This window comes from Carassius auratus, unplaced genomic scaffold (genome assembly GCF_003368295.1).
Source record: "Carassius auratus strain Wakin unplaced genomic scaffold, ASM336829v1 scaf_tig00028956, whole genome shotgun sequence".
Taxonomy (NCBI): domain Eukaryota; kingdom Metazoa; phylum Chordata; class Actinopteri; order Cypriniformes; family Cyprinidae; genus Carassius; species Carassius auratus.
In genome coordinates, this window is record NW_020525728.1 from 23,137 (window position 1) to 37,607 (window position 14,471).

The following is a 14,471-nucleotide window of genomic DNA, read 5'->3' on the forward strand; positions in this document are numbered from 1 at the left end:
GTGCGCTGCATGTTAAATTTGATCGAAGCACAAGACTGTTTTACTGTTACTGTTTTATGCAATTGTGGGGACATTTATTTGTTCTTAAAAATGGAAAAAAAAGTTTTGTCGTTAAATTTGTTCACTAAGCAAATAAAGTAAAAATAGTAACATTTTGTCCGCTGAAACACTGTGGCTGTACAGTATATGTTCATATTTATTGAATTGACAGACAGTCTGCATTGTTTGAGCACTTTGCGTTTACAAACCTCTGAGAATCATACAGCATACACAATTCATTATTGCTCCTATTGGCCACATGGTGGTGCTCTGCCACAAACCAACTTTGCGTCATTTACAAATCAAAATGTAAGAGATAAATATTCAAGACCTTAATTCCTTACATCACTGATATGGGTGTATGGTATGAACACTTCATGTTTTGTTTATTTGCATCTGAACTTTAGTTACAATTGAATGTAGAAATAGACAGCAACAGGAATGTTGTTCTGTGATGATTATATCTGAGCACAATGTACAGCACAGAGAATGATCTGAGGTTCTTCATATCACTGACGGCCAGCAGATGGCAGATTTCCCTTTTAAACAGATTACAATTATGCAACGTGACATTGAACATGATGTAATTTAAAGCTTAAAATGCTTTTGTGATCATTTTTGACATCATTTTTAATAAGCCTACATTGAAGCAAACACAAAATATTTAAGTAGGAACAGATTAAGATAAAAAAATAAAAATAAAACAGTCTGATGTATGTCATAGTATTAAATGAAACCCTAACAGATACAAAGAGATAATGATTATAAAAATTGTCTAAACTCACTGGAAAAGAAATAGAGATGTCTTAAACATTTTCATAATAATGAAGAAAGAAACTGCTTTTAAATTTGCTTATTGAGAAGAAATTGAGATCTTGAACCAGTATTGGACTTTCCTGTGACTTTACTGGAGCTAGAAGTGGTTGTTGGGCAGTTTTGCATGGCCAGCAGGTCTGGGTCTGAAAATAAGAAATTGGGATTGTTGAACAGAAAATGTACTGCATTAATGACACTTTGTGTCAGTGTGCAAAAAAAAAAAAAAAAAACTTGCGAGACTTACTGTCTTTTGTAATGGTGGGGACATCGTCTTGTTCTTAAACCTGGAGAGGAATAAAACATTTTACAATTTCTTTTACAAAAATGTATATTATATATACACCAGTGACGCATTGTTTTAATGGAAATTTAAGATTTCCAAATTCTTTATAAATCCAAAAGTAATCAAAGCAGATTCTATGAACATAAGAGTAAATTGCAAATATATGCATATAGGTGATTAACATGTATGCATATATTATATGGAAATGTAAATTTAAATTAGTGTCATCCCACGGGGCTCGGTTAATGACCAGACCTCTTTTTCATTTGTTTAGTATTTGCAGGATCACATTTTCAAAATGCCACCTACATGTGCTCTCTACTCAGGTATGTGCATACTATCAATAATATAATGTTTAAAATGTAGGTAATCTATAGCTTATTCTTATAAATCAGTGTGTTTGTTTGTCCGTTGGAATCTAAATAAATAATCATGTAGTATGGAATATTTTACAGCCAGAGGTTCATCTTGCAGCTATGTTTCTCCCCATTGCAAATGGAATTTGCACAAATTGTGATTCTTGTGACACTATATAATTGCGGATTTTATTTAATTCACTGCATTCAAGACCGAAATCGTATAAGAGTAACTGTAATCAATTGTGAAAAAAAATGTGCGGGTAAAATGACCTTTGTCTATTGCAGTATGCATGATTTAAAGGTGGATGTGACTTACGGTTGCAGTACAAAATTGTGATGATCAGCAGAATAAGGAGAAGAACACAACCAGAGGCCAGAGATGACAATATCCAAATCTCACAGTTGATACTGGACTTGACTGTGAACATAGACACGTCCACACACACACACACACACACACAAACACACACACATACATATTATATATATATATATATATATATATATATATATATATATATATATATATATATATATATATATATGTATATGATGTATACATATATGCTATGTAGTCAAACAAACCTTTTTTTGGACATATACACTGTGGTTTTGTCGTAGTTGTTGTTGTAGATGGTAATGGAGCAATGTTTGGAGGTGAGGATGTTGGATCTATAACAATGATATAAGCAAAAGGATTATGGACACAAATATGATTCCCTATATTCTTGTTTTTTTTTTTTTCAGTGAAAATGTATAAACAACCTTAAAAAATATACAAAGATACATTTGAGAATCAAGCATTGTATGTTTTAAACATAAACCTTACTGTTTTTCTTTTCATTTTTGTGAAATCTGTACTCACAACAAAACCAATCAATTTGTCAACGACACAAAAAAAAGAACTTAATTCAAGACAAATACACATTAAATGATTAATAAAACAAAATAATATTGTAATTTTGGTTCTCAATGAAATGTCTTTTTTACTGTACGTTATATGTGAAAAACTGAATAAAGAAAATAATTTTGCTGTAGTTTTTATGTGACTCTTTTAGAGAAACTGCAGACAAATGCAGATTTGATCACTAAACAAAATAATTCAGTTCATATCATAATGTTTTTTAAAAAACAAAAACGTTTTCTCACCTGGTTGTCCAATAATTTCAGTCATCTCTCCAAACATGAGTTGATTGCTGTTCATGGCTGCGCAGGTGTAGAAACCACTGTCTGTCTCTTTATTGAAATTCTGAATGGCCAAACTAACCTTACCACCTGTTTTCACTATGTATTTTTCTTTATCAGTATTACTCTTTACATCTGCGCCTTTAACAGTGAACAAATACTTTGGACCACTTGTTTTTATTTGAAACCAGAATGTAATGACGCCGGCCTGTTTGGGGTCACAATCGACTAGTACCTCCTGTCCATTTTTGTAGGCGATGTTTGCAAAGTTCCCTAGAGACAAAGAAAACTTTTTTAGATTGCATTAAACAAGACTTCATCTAGAACAGATTTCAATAAAAAACTACAATTATTTTATTCTTGTGGTTGTTCAAAAGTCATACAAGTCTTAACTTAATTCTTCTGCACTTGATGCAAAAGTAGAATTGTTTTAGTATAGAATTAACTGAAACCTAGCTCTTCGTATGTATGTACGTATATTGCCTCTTGGCCAGGACTCCCTTGAAAAAGAGGTTTTTAATCTCAATGGGACTTTTCTGGTTAAATCAAGCTTAAATAAAAAAAAAAAACATATATATATATATATATATATATATATATATATATATATATATATATATATATATATATATATATATATATATATATCATAATTTCTGTACTGTATCATAATTTACTTTCCATTTCTATGAAAAAAAGGCTAAAGTTGAATTTAAAAAAAGTATTATGTTACAGATATAAAGCCCACAATAAAATGACTGTATATTTTCTGTATATAAAATAAAGTACACTTATTAACTTCTAGGCTAAATTTGAGTCATTATTTGACTTGTATTTGATTTACTCTATTCAAATGATCGCAAGCGATCTGTCAATCTCGTACACTTTCACACCTAAACCATTTCCTATAATCTAATTGCAATATGTTATATACAAGAAAATGTTTAACTTACCACTGAAGAGGGACAAAATCACACAAAATCCAATGCATATTTGATTCATGTTTTCAATTCTCAGTGCAGACATTTAGTTCTTATAACACCAGGAACAAAACAACTAAAAGGATGAAAAAAAAAAATTCTCCCCATCAGCCCCTCCCAAACCCCGACTTTCATTTTCATGGTTTTCAACTCAGAATTTGTATTTAAGAAATGAAATGTTGAAATGTACACTTTTTGCTACCTTAATACATAAACATGTTTTATAAAATATAGAAAAAATAAAAAACAAATGGTCCAAAAAAATAATAATAATAATTTAACTTGAATAAAGAAAATTTAATGACTGCATGATGGACAAAGAGCATCAAAAGATAGATAGATAGATAGATAGATAGATAGATAGATAGATAGATAGATAGATAGATAGATAGATAGATAGATAGATAGATAGATAGATAGATAGATAGATAGATAGGTCAAATAAGGATAAAGTAAGGTTATCAACATCAAATTAGATAAAATGAGGTAGAATTCTGTCAGAATATTAGGCTATTATATGTAGAAAATGATAAACATCCGTATCAGTGTGGATCATTTTTAAGATCTGGTCTATAAAACAGGTGGTTGTTGTTGAGTAAGTGTCTTGTCTTAGCCTGTTAGTGCAGTGGTGCAGCATGCGTGCACCTGAAGGGGGTCTGCATGCACCAGCAGCGCAGCACGAGCCCATGCACAGGCGCGCGCAGCTCTTTGTTCGCGCGTCAAACCGCATGTGACGCGCTCTGAGTGGGGCTCTGCATGTAGCTTCGGTGGGTGACTTTGGCCCTGTAACGTTCAGTCATCTTTGAAAATGTGACGTTAGGGCGCACAAAGGCTATTACATATGTGCACGGAATGTTTCTGTTTAAGGCGTCCACGCGATTTGTTCTTTCACGTTTTTATGATGTATTTGCAAAAGTAGACATGAAGAGTGAACATTCTCACGCACTTTCAAATACTTTTTTTGTTTCTTTCATTCTCATTCACTCAAACACGCCTTACGAAATGCTGAAGGAAAGATGCTTAATTTATGAAATTAACCTCACTTTGATGAGCCAGTCTTCGTTTGAGACTGTATGTGATTTAAAGCCTTAATTTTGTGAAATGTTCTGCTTTTAAAGTGTGTTTGTGCCATGTTATGATCTCAAATAATACTCAAAAGGTCTGCAGTATAACCGTGACGTCATGACAGGATCACAATATTATGTTTCTCAAGAAGAGTGGAAATATGTTCACCGCTTTGTAAGAAAGCTTCAGACCAGCTTTGTTATGTAGGCGTTCAGCGAGTCTCCAAATAATGTTAGAATGGGTGAGAATGATGTTTCCCACACAGTTACATCACCTGCAACAGCGCCACCTCTCCTCTACAGTCTATGTCGCAACGCTGTCTGACGTCATTTAGCCTATCTTTACGTCGCGTGGAAATTAACGTAACATTCACGTAGGTCATGTAGTAACACAGTGGAAATATGAGTTTACGACATAAGCAACAAAAACAAATCTGTTGACGAACCTGTCAGGTATACAGATTCTGTTAAAATAAAATAAAATAAAATAAAATAAAATAAAAATGCTGTTATTTTTTATAAAATACATAACATAATATCTTATTTTATTAAATAATAATAATAATAATAGCATAACTTATTATTAACCAAATAACTATTATTATTTTATAATTTAATAATAATAATAACAATAATAATACTATAATAGTATAAAACTGCAACAAAACTAATAATTTTGTTATAATAAATGATAAAAAAATGTATTTATTAATATTTTCAATTTTATTTTTGTTGTTGTTGAGGATGGTGTTGTTTACATAGGTACAATATCGGTTTGCAATATTACAAAGTTTCCTAGATATTTATATTCTATATAAATAAATACAAATTTACTAAATAAAAGTTAATTTTTTTTTACTTTTGTACATTATAATAAAAAAATAAGAACATGATCATCTGACCTAATGAACTGATTTTAGAATACTTGAAAATGAAGACAGAAATAACACATTCTTTTTCACACCTTTAATCAAAAACAACATTTTAAAAAAGTTGACCTATCTTTAAAGGGAGATTCTGTTTTTCATATCTGACGGGTGGGTGTTCAGGAAGACCTCCAGTCAAACGGAGAAATGGTTTATAACAGGCAGTCCACCCTCAGTTTCCATGCCCCCCATGTAGCTTTGAGTCACTTTCTCAGTTTGGGTAATTTCTCATCATCCACTGATTTCTTACCTGGGGATCCCTGTCTGACTCACCAGAAGAACCTGATCTCAGAGCTGTGGGTCCAGACAGAGGTGGAGGTGAGGGGGATGGGGGTTACCTGGGGATTCCTTGGAGAAAGAGGGCCAACTCATCCTCACACGCACCACAACAGAGGAATATTACATGAAGTAAAACAGCTGCCCACTCCAGAGAGCTCGATTTAGAGAGTGATCAGTAATAACAGACTTTCAGTCACTGCAGCATTAGGATTCTCTAAAGTTCAGGTGATTCAAGCACTGTATCCATCAAACTGAAGCACAGTCACAACAGATCAGACCCTGATGTAAGTAGAATTGGTTTCTTGGTAACGTTTTTAAAACTTATAGTTCAGCTGAGACTTTTATTTTGGTCTCAGTGTTGTATGTGCTAAATTCATAATAGTTTTTTTCTGAATGAATTCATTATTTTTCCTTCAGGTTCTTTAATGTTTCTTAAAAACCCTAACTAAGTAGAGTTGCACTAGAAATATGAGTGACATGCTTTTCGTGGGGTCCATTTGAATTATTTTAAGTTCAGTTCTCATAAGGTTTAGACAATGCAGAATCAACATGATACTTCAGTGTTTACTTCAGTGGTGTTTGAAGTCGAATGAGAGGTGTACAGGTGTAATAAGAGGTAATAAAAAACAGAAAATCAAAAGCATTTATTTGCCAGTTTCTGAATGCCACTTGCACTCTAAACACTTCACAGAAATACATCCATGACAGGATTTTTTATAGCACCCTCATAAATATGTCTATCAGTGCTGACTTGTTTCATATTTCTCTCTTTTCCTACAATTAATGAATTGCTACAAATAGCTGTGTGATTATAATTTACTACGTTATTACTGCACAGGATGATGATTCTGTTTAATCACAAGAATGTTTCCAAAAAAGCTATAATAATACAAGCTTGTAAACATACATTTGATATAGCAATGTGTGTGTGTGTCTGTGTGTGTGTGTGTACGCGTGTGTGTGTGTATACACATATATAATGTTTAGAAAAATTTATGAAATTGTAAAACAAAGGATTTTTTTGAGTTTTACAAGAAAATACAATTACTATCACTTTTCACAGTGTTTTACAATGTGTGTGTACAATTTATAAAATATTAAATTATACAATCTGCGGTTACCTTAGTTTATTACTAAAAACACATATAAAGAGATGTAAGTATTATAAATGTAAAGCTTGTATTTATATTAATAATATTTTTGTATGTATATTAATAATCAACTGAAAATATTAGATTCTATGTATGTAACTAATTTAATAATTTATTTACTGTAATTTTCAGTCTGTCATGGTCGAAGGTATTGGTCTCGTGACTCAAAATGGATTCCACCTTCTTTAGACACAGAGCATAGACGAACTCAACTAAACATGGTAATAAAGATAGTACATTTTGGACACAGTTGAACACAGTGATAATGTTTTTGAATCTGAATGGGTGATAATGCATCAGACTCTGTCAAATGTAAATGTCTGTACCTCATGTCTGATGCTTTCAAGAGTTTTGTGCAGATGCTCACCGGTAAAGACAAGATCAGAGAGAACGCCAGTAAGATACAACGAAGATTAAGAAGTTTGTTTCTTTTTTCTGAACATTGCACGTCATAAGCAAAACACAAAGTTTGTCCTCAAGGAAAATATGTTTTATATATTTATTGTAGTATTTGAGGATATCTATTTTATTAAGATTACATATATTTCTACAGCTCGTTTAACCTGACTTTCCATTCTTTGCTTTAAATTATGAAGGCTGAAAGAACTGTGCACAGTTGTAGCGATGTATTATTCATTTGCCAAATGTAACTGAAATATTTTCAAGTTTTGTGCACTTTCTATTTTTATATTGAATTAAATAATTCTAAGTGTTTGTATATGAATTTAATGTAATCTGTTTGCTCTGTGGATACATTGGAAATGTACGTCATTTTCAACAATCAATAAAGAAATACAATTATTATTAATAATAATTTGTTACATGCTTTTCTGGGTACTCTTTTAATGTTTTTTAAAAAAAAAAATTCCTTTGACCTTTGTTGTATTGCATCTAGTTTTTATTTTATTTTATGAAAGTCCTGGAAACTGAATACATTTTGATAAAATGTTGCTTTAGAACAGAGACTGAACTAAACAGTGTAATGGAGGTTTTGTGTCAAGAGTCTGTGCCTGTGACGCTCCCCATGCGGCAAGGTCTGTGGTTTCTCTGTGGTGGTTTTGTTTTAGTGTAGTGCGAGGATCTCAAAGTTGAACGAGCGATGCGAGAGAGATAATGTTCTGTCTTTTGCACAGGAAGAGGTTTGTTCATTTGCCTCAAAGTATCAGGAAGAACAGCTGCACATTCAACTTGAATGGCATGCAGCACAGTTGCTCTCATACCCACATTTTTTATTTGACAGATCTTTTATTTATTTTTTGATTGTTTTGTTTGTCCCTGTATAAGATCCTTTTAGTTTTAAATGTCACATTTATCCATATCTGTCTTGTATTTGAGAAAATAAAAGATTTGTTCATTTACCATGTTTTTTTACTGGTGTTTTTAAATCATTTCTTCTCAAATTCTCACAGGTGTCCTAGCAGAGTAACCACAGGTGTTGTTCACCACATTCTCAATGAACTTGTGCATATAGGTAGTCTATTGCCCTGACTTGACACATAACAAATATTTCAAGCTAATTCAAATTTCCAGCTGTGATGAGACCGTATCAATCAAATACAGTTTCATAATGGGAACTCACGCCTTCAGAGAAGGAAACTTGATAACACCCAAACACATAAACCAACACACCCTCAGATATGTAAGACAGGGGACACCATAAAACCCCTACAAAACAAACAAGTGCCGTCAGAGAAATAACTCACAGATACACTCAATAATACACTCATTTAATTTAAACTTGATGAGCATAACATGAAAGCATAAAACATGGCAGGATACGAGAAACATTAGAACATTAGTAAACTGTACATTCAGGCGCATATTAAACATGCTGTGCTGGCAAGAACAAAACTTAAAGCTCGATGAAGTCCAAGTTTAGTCCAAGTTTAGGGTTCAGTTTTGTGGTGATCCTGGTGGTTTGTTCAGCTCTGGTTTAGTTCAGTCAAGTTAGACAATGAATCTAAATCATTAAGTGGACTGTTGGTTGAATAATGTCAGATGAAACACAAAACTCCAAATTTAAGCTATTATTTTAATTTACACAACTTTTACATTCTAAAACCCAACACATTTGTTATAAGTGAAGCCATGGCAAAATTCCAGTATTCCTTCTACAGCTCCACAATTTAGAGAGAAAAAAGACCACTGCCTGCAAATGAAGAAAAAAAAAAAAATTATTATATTTAAGACAAAGATTGTTTTTGAACTTTTTACAGGTAAGTCATGTTTTTATCCAAATGTAGATGCTTACATTTGTTTTGACATGAAGAGTGTGTTCTTCCACCTCATCGCAATGGATTTGTCCTATAGAGAGCATTAAAAAGTCTCTTAAAGCTCATCATACTGACAGAAATAGGCTAACGACTGATTTAAGTGTTTATAAAAGTTTCTTTGAAGTCTAACTGTCGAAATAGAACCAATTCAAACACCCATGTAAAGGACTTTGATGCGAGCGCCAGTTTCGCAAATGATAAATCACCAACAGTAACAAAAACAAAGCCACAGATCATTTCAGAGACATTTTAGTCATAGAAATAACATTTAATTATTTGATAAAAATAATAATATAAAAAAACTGAAAATCCCATTATACAGCAAGAGATTGAAACATTTCTTGACTCACTTGGCAAATCGATGTCGGCACTTCTTAGGTAGACCTGTGGTCCCAATATGTTTGAAAAAGAAAGCATTTATGAGGCAGACTTGACATGCATATGAAATTTTACACAGAATTCCTATTTAAATTAATTTCACTTTTATCATACCGTAAACAGTTTATACAGTTAATTAACTATTAGCACTGTGATGTAGTACTTCTGATACTCTGACAATAGACTTCTGAACATCTGAAACAGTGCATGCGAGAGTAAACATGTCACAAGGTGAAAGTTTTGAAGCATTTTCATTGACCACTGTGATGTACCAGTATGTTACAAAGACATGTGTGAGCTCTGTGTGTGAGTGTGTGCACTCACGACTGAAGTAGTAAAGTGTGCCCGCAAGCGTAATGGCCAAAAGCAGAAGAGCACCAATGCCCGGCCAAAGCACGAACTGTTCACAGCCTGCAACACAACACCAATTAAACCAATAAAAAACCAAACAGCACCAAATCAGCATCATCTAACAGCACAGCTCAGTCCGCACCTTTAGGAGAATTGGAGGGTTTGCAATGACAGATCTTCACAGGTTTGGTGGTCTTAACCGTTGGTGGCTGAACTGTTGGAGGTTTCACTGAAGAACAAAGAAAAGAGAACGTCAAGACAGAACATAGATACATATAGATTTATTTATAAACATCTGATGGTGATTTGAAATTTGCACACAGTGTGTCCAGCAACTTGACAACCAAGTCAATTAACATAAACTTTCCAGACTAGAAGATCGCAGACAGGTCAAGACTGCTAAAACTAACAGAACTCTGGGATTCTCAGGCCAAACATCTCGGAATCTTTGAACACTTCTCTTCCATTTCAATCTCTCTACTGACCGCATCTCTGATTAGTTATTTATTTCAAGATTTTGAGATGTTCTGGGGCACCGAATATTATTTGGAACTTCTATTATTTGGAAACATCTCCAACTTCACACCAGATCCTCTCACTTTAGGGATGGAAAGCTCAATGCAAGTGTGATTTTACTATCGTGACTCTGTAAACCAACATTAGGTGTCCCAGTTTCATAACTTTGGTCTTCTTGACTGTGCTCATCCTAAATTCTTCATTCATTTACCAAAGCTAACACACTATAAAGAAGAAAAATAAAAATAAAAAACAGAGTAGGGGACCAAACGGAGATGGAGAGCTCTGCTATACCTCCAGGCATTATGTAATATCCAACAGGCATAATATTCTTAATTTTAAACATGCAGGAATAGAGGCCGATTTCATCCTCCTGTAGTCCTGTTATACGCAGGGTGTAGACCACCTTCTGTCCAGAGGAAACGGAGCCCTTGAAGCGATTGACGATCAGTGGATCTCCATGGAGCTCTCTGCCGGCGCTGTTGACATAGACTAGGAACTGAAGACTCTTTGTCCTCTCAAGGTATCGGTACCAAAAAACCTCCTGGCAGGAGTGATCTGGACATTCACACAACAGATTTTCCGAGCCATTGATTTTGGCGTAGAGAACAGACGACGTAGCTTGGAAGGTGGGCAGCAAGGACACTTTAGGAGAAACAAAGAAAAAGTCACAAGTCCTGCTTTGTACATTATGCACATTTTTATTTTTGCGTTTAATTATATAGTTTAGCTCCTTAAATTGTTAGGTGTCTGAATGGTACCTATTTAAAGGGGAATGATATACTCTAAACAGAATTAAATCCGATACTTTTCAGCTATTTTTCTATGCTGAGAGTACAACAGTAAAAGATGACAGGCTTAAAAAAAAATGAGTACCTTTCACAAAAGGCCATATAGAACTAGATACTCATACGTAAGTCAGTAATTTCCTTGTTATGCAAGAATGGAACCTGAATAGACAAAAGGACTGTAGGCAATATCCTCTTGCAAAATAGTTTTCCTCTCTTATCAGTGCCTGGGAGTAAACCCATTTTCACCGTGACACTATGTGGGCATAGATTCATACATGAGAAAAAAACATTATAGTTCATAAGACAGAGAAAGGGGGAAAAAATCATTCACATAAAATACAATATTCAGTTTGGTGTGAAATCCAAAATAGTTTAACACTGACTTCGACAGATCGAGTAGATCATTCTGGAAAACCAGCAAAAAATAAATAAAAAATCAGACCAGACCGAAAATAGTTAAATACAAATATGGATAGTCAGCCTTTTGAGAAATATATATATGAATACATATACATATTTATTTTACATTCAAATATATTTATATGCAAATGATCAATATGTTATTCGTAATCTTGAGTGTGAGAGACCTGAGTGTGGCTTGTAATTCATTATAAAACACCTTTGATAGATATTCTGTTTCTTTTTTAGAAACTTTTATATATTATTAAATGTCTAAGTGTTGTCTTAGCAAAATATACAAACAGTTGCATCAACTCTTTATGTTTTATAATGCAAGACATCTCGTAATTGCCTAAGGATGCCAAACGTTTCTGGGCCTACAGCGCAGCATCGATACCATCACAATACATTACTTTAAAAGATGCTTTAAAAATACCATCTTCACAGGACGACACATACATTTATGACATTATTCAAACAAAAGATCAAACAACAGTCATCAATTTGCTGAGCTCATATTTCACTGTAGTACTTCAGTTTCAGGTTGGATGGCATTCAGAGTTTGACAGCACTTAAAATATAATGCAAAGATAAGTTCTTACCTGCCATCCATACGAACAAACAAAAGCACATGCAAGAGAGGGTCATCCTTGGGTGTGTGTGTTTGTGTGTGTGTGAGCTGTCAACTGAGTGTCTGTGTTTTCCTTTCAGTTATTCATGTGTCACACAGAAAGGAGGGCCTGCAGTGTGTGGGGCCAATGAACCAATTACTGACAGCCTATCAGAGAATGAGTCAGAGGAAACAGAAAAGATTAAGGAAAAATCAGGAGACTTTCCGGAAATACACAAATTTCAAGTTTCGTTAGCAAGTAAATGGCAGCTATTGACTATTGCACATGCAAAAGTATTGAAAGGTATTATTTTAATAAACCTACTGAAGTATAAATTAATATTTCAGCATGTAGCTGATTTTGCGCTTTAATATAATAATGATAATGCATTTAAATAATGCATAAATTAAGATCCATTTTAGGTTTTTAAATAAGTTTTAGAGTGATATTTAGAAAGTAGAGTTGATTTAATAGACATTTTGAAGACGTTAACTTATATTTTAACCAACACGTTGCTGAAGTTCAACAACTGACATAGTTTAATGCACGCATTTTTGAACTCACAATTGAGATCTAAAGCATCTGACAATCAATTTCAATAGCTAGAACTCCACTAGAAAAATCCACTGGTCATTGTACTATTTTCATAGTTATTAAACATTAAAGGACTTTGTCACAAAACAAAACACCCATTTGCTGTCTATCCTAAAATGATCTTTAACCCAAACGCAGGTGTGTGACCTGAGAAACATCTGCATCTGTCCGCACAGCACCACAGCTGGCACTGCCTCAAATCAAACACATAATATAAAAACACTGACATTATTCACATTCAAATAATCACACTGCCAATGCAGATTAATGAAGAAAATACAGATAAAATCACTTAAGCAATACCCAAATAAATAGAAAAAAAGAAAAACTTAACCAATGGTGGCATATAATCAGCATCATTGCACTGTGGAAAACAAAAATACATCTCATGTCACATTATGACCCCAAAATGTGTGCCATAAGGCTCTCCCAGATATCTTCTGTATAAATGCATGACTTAAGTTTAATTGCCTACAGCCGAGAAAAGTTAAAGTAAAGCTGAAAACAAGTTACAACCTCTCTGAATTTAATTACTGATGAAGAAAACTGAAAATAAAAGGTCAAAAAAAAAAAAAAACTCAAACTTTGACTTGGAAAACTCTTGGATTAAACATGCATTTTGGAAAAACACTTTTTTTTTTTTTTTTTGCTTAAAACCGCTTTACACTGAAATCATGTATTTATAGAGCAGATCACAATAAGTTTATTCCAAACCCTTTAGGCTGGACAATAACATTTTGTTCGTAATAATGAATGAATAAAGATTTGTTCATTAATATGCACTGAAAATTCCACCATAGCATTATGACAGCAACACCGAACAACCCAGAAGAACAAAACTGTAGGCCCGTTTATGCACCACAAAGTCAAGTTGTTGTTTTTTATCCAGAAGCCCAACATTTCTCAACTCAAAACCAATGTGCTTATTTTCCATTCCATATTCGAGATCAACTGCACTAATGAAGTTTTTGAGTGTGTGGGACTCTGGAGCCTGAAGCTCCGAGGGGCTTGTGTGGGAGTTTTGAGCTGAAGAGTTAAAGATCGCGTTCATTGTCCCTCGTCTCTCGAGGAGGGCTGGAGGGGCTCACGGGCCCGTGGAGGGGTCGTGAAGAGGAGAGGATGTGGGAGATGCACACGCCTCGGGGGTCGAGGGCACGGAAAACACACAGGGAGCCGAACCACACGATTCTTTGAAAACAGGAGATCTCAGGGGGCTCGAGAGAACGCTTTAGTGCGGCTGTCGACGAGTTTGTGTCAACGGAGGGCTTTCAACTTCGCAGTTACAAAGACTTGGAAAAAAGTTCATATATAGTTCTGAAGTACAAAAGCCGTGTGAGAAGCTACAGGTGTCAGATCCACAATTTAATACAAGTGCATTTGAAGATCAAAACATGTTTAGTAGAATTACAAACATTAGAATCGATCCTGCATGCAAATTAAAGAGATTCTGAAGAAAATTCTGCCACCAGGTTGTTC

The 14,471-nt window shown here is 33.9% G+C and overlaps 2 protein-coding genes across 3 annotated transcripts; both read right to left on the reverse strand.

Moving 5' to 3' along the window:
- Positions 1 to 176: 176 nt before the first annotated feature.
- Positions 177 to 3,739, reverse strand: LOC113079671 (T-cell surface glycoprotein CD8 alpha chain). Its single transcript, XM_026251923.1, has 6 exons — positions 3,636 to 3,739; positions 2,647 to 2,955; positions 2,083 to 2,169; positions 1,814 to 1,915; positions 1,100 to 1,139; positions 177 to 998 (listed from the first exon to the last, which is right to left on the reverse strand). The coding sequence occupies exons 1-6, from the start codon at positions 3,706 to 3,708 to the stop codon at positions 953 to 955; spliced, it is 657 nt and encodes a 218-aa protein (XP_026107708.1). The 5' UTR covers positions 3,709 to 3,739; the 3' UTR covers positions 177 to 952.
- Positions 3,740 to 8,800: 5,061 nt separating this feature from the next.
- LOC113079674 (uncharacterized) lies at positions 8,801 to 12,562 on the reverse strand. 2 transcript variants are annotated; one of them, XM_026251927.1, is made up of 7 exons: positions 12,393 to 12,557; positions 10,895 to 11,245; positions 10,227 to 10,313; positions 10,058 to 10,144; positions 9,706 to 9,739; positions 9,334 to 9,386; positions 8,801 to 9,231 (listed from the first exon to the last, which is right to left on the reverse strand). In XM_026251927.1, the coding sequence occupies exons 1-6, from the start codon at positions 12,436 to 12,438 to the stop codon at positions 9,368 to 9,370; spliced, it is 624 nt and encodes a 207-aa protein (XP_026107712.1). In that variant the 5' UTR covers positions 12,439 to 12,557; the 3' UTR covers positions 8,801 to 9,231; positions 9,334 to 9,367. The 2 variants fall into 2 exon arrangements, with proteins under 2 accessions (XP_026107712.1, XP_026107711.1); XM_026251926.1 differs by lacking the exons at positions 8,801 to 9,231; positions 9,334 to 9,386; positions 9,706 to 9,739 and having other exon boundaries at positions 9,748 to 10,144; positions 12,393 to 12,562.
- Positions 12,563 to 14,471: the final 1,909 nt, after the last annotated feature.